Raw genomic sequence first — 7,153 nt, forward strand, 5'->3', positions numbered from 1 at the left:
CACACTATAATGATATACATATAAAAGAAAAAATATATATATACACAATGAAGTGCAAAACAGTAATACATAAAACAAAAAGTACTATATCCTACGTATTATATACACTAAATATAAAAGTGATAGAAGAGGAAGAGCAAATCTAAAACTGAAAGGCTCGACTCCTTCACTAAACACGCAGGGCCTACTAACTGCACTTCATCCTACGGTGTCAGATTTTCCATGAACGTGAGGACAACTAACAGACAGCTGCCAGCTTACACACACTGTGTGACTGTCCAAGCAGTCCCCTGGGGACGTGTCACACAGCAGAAACTTAATGGAGTTGATTCTCCTGAGATTTTTAAACTCCTATTCACTAATGCACTGACCCAGTAAAAAGACTCCAGAAAAATAAAGATGCCACATGTGCCAACTTTTAAATTAGCAATGGAGAGAGTGCTTGTCTTCTTATATTTTCTCCATTCTATGGATTTGGCAGGGGTCTCACGATGCAGCTGGGACTCAGCAATTGTCCTGTCTTCCGTCTCCCCAGTGCTGGGATCACAAGCATGCGCCACCATGCCTGGACTTGGGTGTCAGCTCAGTGCGCCCAGAGGGCAGGGCCGGCACAGCATGTAGTACCATGGATCGAACCCGGTCCCTGCGCTTGCCTACGGTGGCACTTAATCTACTGAGCTATCTCGCTGGCCCCATTTTCTCCATTCTAAAACACTTCATGCATGTAATAAAATTTGAAAACATTTTTATTCCACTGGTGGTCTTGATGAACCAGATACGTGGTCAGACTCTAATGGAACAAGATACTCCCAGCCCTCACTAAGTGTGCTGCACGTCTCCATCTGGCTTCTTACCATGACAGCAGAGAGGGCTGACACAGAGCCCAGACACGTAATGCCCGTAGTGAAACTGGGGTCCACCATGAAGGGGATTACTCCACCCACACTGGCAGCCAGCAAGCCTGCGTTGAGTGCGTGTCTTCCAGGTAGCAGGAGAGGGGCAGAGTTCAAGATACCTAGACCAACACACACAGTGTCCAGTCTCCAGTATAAGAAAGCACCTCACACACACACACACAGACACACGTACGTGTATGTCATTTAATCCTAAACTACCAAAATTTAATAACAGAATAAAATAGTATTCAAAATATTACTTTATAACAAATATTACTTTATAACACCAGATATGAAACATCAAAGCATGTTAGAGTTATTACATATAACAACACTAATAGACAGGAAAAGTATGATTCAAATTAATTGTTCTTTTCCTTACTTTGATCACATAATTTCTTTATTCTCTGCCATGGAATCTTAAAACACGATTTTTTTTCCAGTATGACCAACACAGAAGTTGTTAAGTATGGTTTTATTTATTGAAAACTTCAATACAGAGCCCCAGTATACTAACATCCTGATCCCATCAGCCAAGCCCAAGGGAGAAGAACCCTTGTGCATTAGCTGTTTTTGAAAACAAAGGCTAAGCCTGAATGGCTTAAGCTTGAAGTTCTTTTATGATTTTTAAAGTTCTGTGGAGGTTCTACACTTAATGACTTTATTACTGAGAGGCAAAACCATATTTTTAAATCACAAACTAGTTTCTCCAGGGACCCATTTGTTGCAGAAAACACAGGCAGCAGCCTCTCTGCACTCTCTCCGCCCCTTCTTTGCATGCTTTACTGTAGCACTGACATGCTTGGGCCTAAAATGTCATTTGTTCTCAGATGGGGTACTGTTTACCAATCATACATACTTAACAAGCTTCTCAATGTTCTGGGGAATGTATAAAATTTATTTCTGTGAACTCTACAGACATTCCTAACCAAATATCATATGAAAGTTACTTTATTTATATATACTATAAATTGTCTTCCTTTTTTTTTTTTTTTTTTAAGACAGGATCTTGTTATATGGTTCAGGCCAGCCCTGTGCTCACTTCTGTATCCCCCAGGCTGGTCTCAAACTCACAGTGATCCTCCTGTCTCAGCCTCCCAAGTGCTGGGATTGTAGGTGTGCTCCTCCACACCCAGTTCCAGGCCAGCACAGCATGTGGAACCAGGGATTGAACTCCAGACCCTGCACCTGCCAGGCAAGAGCTTTTCACGCTGAGCTATCTCCCCAGTCCCTAAGCTGTCTTCTTGTTTCTACACAAATTTCCACACATTAATTTCTGTTGATAGCTATGCACAGAAAAAAGTTTCAAAGATTTGATCCTTGTAAGATTAGTAAAAGGACACCGGCTTTGTGAAGAAAATCTTTCCTGTATTTCTGAGTATTATATAAATACTCCTCATTTAACAGTTTCTACCATGAAGATATATTCTGAAATTAAAATCAACCTACCAATACTCTAAACAACAGACATTTGTCTAACCACTTACCTTGCAGTTTTCCATAGGCAACAAGAGACCCACTAAAAGTGACACCACCAATGTAAGTGCCAAGGTAAGCCACAATCTTGGTGAGATTTGCAGTCGCATCCGTGGCAAAATGGGGGTACTCTACGATGTACTCAGCTACGCAGGTCAGCACAGCTGCCAAGCCCACCAAGCTGTGGAAAGCAGCAACCAGCTGGGGCAAGTCAGAAATCTGGATGCGCTTGGCAATTGCCAACCCTGGTGGGACACCAAGACCAAAGGCACATTAGAACAGAGGCAGCCACAGCAGAAAACACACAGTGGCTTCTACTGCTGTTACCAGTGAAGCTGCCTGAGAGCTCTCTACAGGGCCCGAGACAAGGCCGAGACACTGGGCCCACGTGTACGCACCTTCGAAGTGGCAGCCTTTCTCCACACAGCCGACCAAACAGACAAGCCGCACCGACACATGCCTCTCTCCCAAATTCTCCTACTCTCCTAACCAGACGCTTCTTCAAACTACTTAAAGCTTCAACTCAGTCTCCCTCAATTCTCCCCACTGAACGAACGGTCTAGGCCCTTCTGCTCTATGGCCAACTCTTGTTCCTGTGCACTTACGAAAGAACTGGAACATAAAGGAAAGCAGGTTTTCCTATGACGGGGTCAGAGCCAAGTCCAGAGGGAAAAGAATGCACGTTTCTGAGCCAGGAATGCCCAATGAAAGGACCCCAAAACGGTTTCCTGCCGTGGAAGAGGCACTCAGAGCATCTGCAGTCACGCCTCAAGCGCTTGAGCCTGCAGCACAGGCACACCCTCAAGCGTCTCTCCAGGGATTTTCAAGAACTCAAAGAAAGAAAGAAAAGCCTAAGCCAACACTACACTGAAAACACTTACTGACTAGCTTATACAGGAGAAAACGTGTGTACACACAGATACATGTATTTGTACTGAAAAGATTTTAGCATACAACTTTCAAATAACACACAGCACCCTTGATCCCCAGCTCCATGCAGCAACTTCACAGAATCTTTTCGTTGATTGCACTACACTCTTATGTCTGTGGCCACCTTGGTGTTTGCAACAGACAGCTGCGCGACTCCCGGTGCAGCACTGTTAGTGCCTCCCGCCAGTCACAAGAACACGGAAGTCAGTGCCACGCGGTCCCAGCACGGACGAGACGCGTGAGAGCCTCTCCTACTGCCAACAGTGTGAGTGCCCTCAGGCTCTAACCACAGTTTTTAAACAGTAGGAGCCTAACTGCTCAACTTTTTTGATATTAACAATGCAGTGTATTTTAAATTTAAGCTCCAATATTACTCTCTCAGACCTGAAGAATAAACAAGTAAATCAGCCCTAGATTTATAGCTGGTATTCATTTCCACGGTGTAAGTGCTTTGACCACAGACAACTCAACCTCCCAATGTGACATCTTTCTTCTTTTTTAGAGACAGGGTTTTGGTATATAGTTCAGGCTGGCCTCGCACTTACTACGTAGCCCCGACTGGTCTCCAATTCCCAGAATCTTCCTGCCTCAGCCCCCCACATGCTGGGACCACACACATGAGCTACCAAGCCTAACTAATGTGACACTGAATGTGAGATCAGGAGGACATGTATACAAAATAACTTTAAGAACATAAGTAATAAAGCCTAGCACATAAATTGGAAATGTGTGTTTTAATTTTACTTTTGTTTTTCAATATAATTTACTGAACTTAAATTTATACAATTTTGTTATAATACCAGTATTTAAAAAGCATCTCACAGAAGACAGTGTCGCTAGCACTCCACTGGATGAGACTCAACGGTCGCTTTTCTGCTACCTCATGCTTCTTTGAAGTTTTTAACAGGGCTGTGATAAAGAATCTTGGATTATCTATAACCAGCAAAACACAAGACAGGCCTCTGGGAGGTACACGTGTAACTGTTCTAATCTCCCACTCTTAGCCACCTGGACACAATGAGGCAAAGTAAGAACTGAGGTTAGTTTTTAGCCTCTATTTTGACCTAACATTCAATATGTCAAAAATATCAGTATTTGAAAATTATACCCATTATACAATAATTTCCATTAAGATGATTTCCCGAGTTCAATCCCCAGGACTGTGGGGTGGAGGGGTACAATGCAGGTGAAAACCTCATTTCTGAAGATGTTAATGTCAGTGTCCCTCTTCTGTTTACAAATGCGAATGTCACTGTTTAGAACTGCTGGTAGTACTCGATACAGTAACAGGCCGTGCAGTATGCGGGCCCAGGACGACAGCAGGCACACCCTGTGTGAGTACACTCGGCGACGTCTGCACAGGAGGGCACAGCCTGAGAGGGCACAGTCCTGAAAACATGTCCCTAACACGTGCGCGGCTGCGTTCCCAGGCCCGAGCCCGGCCACCCTCGGGGGGCCTGGGGTTCCCCTGGAGGCAGAGCCCTTGACCGCTTACCAATGGTTCCGCCCATCGCCATCGCGCCAGACATCTGTGCTAACAATTCTGGGCAGGGCTTTAGGCCTCCGAGGGTCGCAGCCAGGCCTCCGGCAACCCCGATCATGCCCAATGCGTTGCCAAGACGAGCTGTTCCCTGGGTAGAAAGGCCGGCCAGGGCACCGACACAGCACAAGCCGGAGCCCAGGTACATGATCTTTTTAAAGGAAAAGGGAGAGAGATTATTAAAATTTCAGTCTGCTGTTCAACAAGGACCACCCATGGAAGCACAATCCCCTAAGTACAACTGAAGTTCCACTTAAGGAAAGACAGATCTGAGCACTTCTTTTAGTAACTCATTTCATTCTCCTACTCGATATCATCGAGAGGGGACCAGAAATATAGCTCAGCAGTGCAGCGCCTGAGTTCAATTCCCAATACCCACAAAACCCAAAATATCAATAATATGCTAAACATTTTAAATTGCACTTAACATTGTATCAGCTGAGGTTTCTTGCACTGCAGATTATCCACAAATACATGTAAAAGCACAACTAAATTTACATGGGTTCTTTTGGGGACTGAAAATGCTAAACGTGCCCTACTTTTGGGCAGGAGCCAGCCCCACAACCGAGTGGCGGGAACTACGCATGCACTTTCCTCACATAGCCACTCGGTCTCCTGAGACCCCCACAAGGGCAAAGTCACTGCCTTTATGTCACAGAGCAAAGCACAAAGCTCCCATGTCACCCCAGGTCAAGTGATCAACAAATGCAAATCTGGACTCCATGTCTGGGTCTCTGCCTTGCTGCCTCAGCGCTTCTCAAAAAGGGACAGCAGCTTGCTCATCCAACAGGCCCTGCTGCTGGGCAACAGGAGAAGCCAAGGCATGCTTTCCTGCCGTTGGCGGCTGCGACACAGCGACAGTCACTGACACGAAATGGAAAGTACACAGTTCAGATCAAAGCTGAACCTGTATTATTTTGCAACAGCCTCATGACTTCTCTTTTACTACCTGGCATTGGTTTTTAAGTCATCTTTTTGAAGTGAACTGGTATAACATTTTGTGGCAACATGAGGTCATGTGCTAGATTTTTAGAGAAACAAAGAAAGTAGCATAAAGATTAACAGCACTTGACAGAAATCTTTCCAATTTCTTCCTGAGTATTTCATTGAATCCTCACAACAATCTAGCCTGGTTCATACAGAAGACCTTAATACTTCTTTACTCTTTATGTGTGAAATACTTAGAACCAAACACCCAAGTCCATACCAAGCGGCACAGCTCTCCCCAGCATCTAGGGTCTTAGCCCTTAGGGAGCACGGATACCCTGCTGCACCAATACATTTCCATAATTACTGGTGTATTTGCTTGATAAGACTGTATTTTCTTGATAGTTTCAAGTTTGTAATAATAACATTAAGTCCAATGGGAAAGGAAATAGTTGTAAAAAGAAAAACTTTCAAAAGCCCTCGTACTTGTTCAACGCTATAGCCACTGTAGAGGGCAGCCAGATAGCCCCCGACGAAGGTGCCGGCAGGGAGCAGATACAGGTAGTTGTACTCCGGGGGGTCTGTAGGGCGCTTGAACATGTCCAGCATTCTCTGAGTCACCAGAAAGCCACCTAATCAAAGCAAAAGACAGCAAAACAGCAAAGGTATCACATCCGAGCTCACTGAGAAGCGTGACATCTTGAAGTGCTACAACATTTTTATAATTATATCTTAATCATTTAGGGATAATTCCAACTTGAAGCAAACTTCTGGAACCTCAAGATCAAAGGCAGTCTTATTTAAGCCAGCTCCACCGGAGTGGAGGGAGCGCTCTGAATCCAGGCAGGAAAGGACCTGCCACCCGAGCGCAAGACCAACTATTGCTGCACAGTGAAAAGCACGCAGCCACACAGGAAGCTTGCAAATGCAAAGACCAGAGGTCAGGGTTTTTTCTAATGGAGTCATCTTCTTGCTAAACCCTAATAAGTAATAAAGGAAAATACCCTATCCACAGTAACCAGTCTTCTTAAATAAAGAATTTTTAACCACAAAACAGCAAATGCCTGTCATATGTGGTTGGTGTGCTAGACTTTCAGTTTGCAAGAACACTGGCTGCAACAAGGCAAAGGACTAATATCGTATCCAAAGCTATTCTCATCAATAGACGCTATAGTTATGGCAGGAAGTCAGCATAAAACAGAACTCTGCACCTGAGAGGTCTCCAGTCAGTCTGCAGACTCTGCACCTGACAGTGCTCCAGTCAGCCTGCAGACTGTGCACCTAACAGTGCTCCAGACAGCCTGCAGACTCTGCACCTGACAGCGCTCCAGTCAGCCTACAGACTGTGCACCTGACAGCGCTCCAGACAGCCTGCAGACTCTGC

General features: G+C 44.8%; 1 protein-coding gene across 2 annotated transcripts in view; it reads right to left on the reverse strand.

Moving 5' to 3' along the window:
• Positions 1-7,153, reverse strand: part of Nnt (nicotinamide nucleotide transhydrogenase) — a 94,043-nt gene that overhangs the window by 35,954 nt on the left and 50,936 nt on the right. For both annotated transcript variants that reach the window (XM_023707578.1, XM_004647298.3), the window contains exons 13-16: positions 6,256-6,401; positions 4,798-4,993; positions 2,384-2,617; positions 855-1,015 (exon numbers count right to left, since the gene is read on the reverse strand). In XM_023707578.1, the coding sequence (XP_023563346.1) occupies positions 855-1,015; positions 2,384-2,617; positions 4,798-4,993; positions 6,256-6,401 (737 nt within the window). The remainder of the gene's footprint in view (positions 1-854; positions 1,016-2,383; positions 2,618-4,797; positions 4,994-6,255; positions 6,402-7,153) is intronic.

The sequence above is a fragment of the Octodon degus genome, unplaced genomic scaffold, assembly GCF_000260255.1.
Source record: "Octodon degus isolate 3935 unplaced genomic scaffold, OctDeg1.0 scaffold00299, whole genome shotgun sequence".
In the NCBI taxonomy this organism is placed as follows: Eukaryota; Metazoa; Chordata; class Mammalia; order Rodentia; family Octodontidae; genus Octodon; species Octodon degus.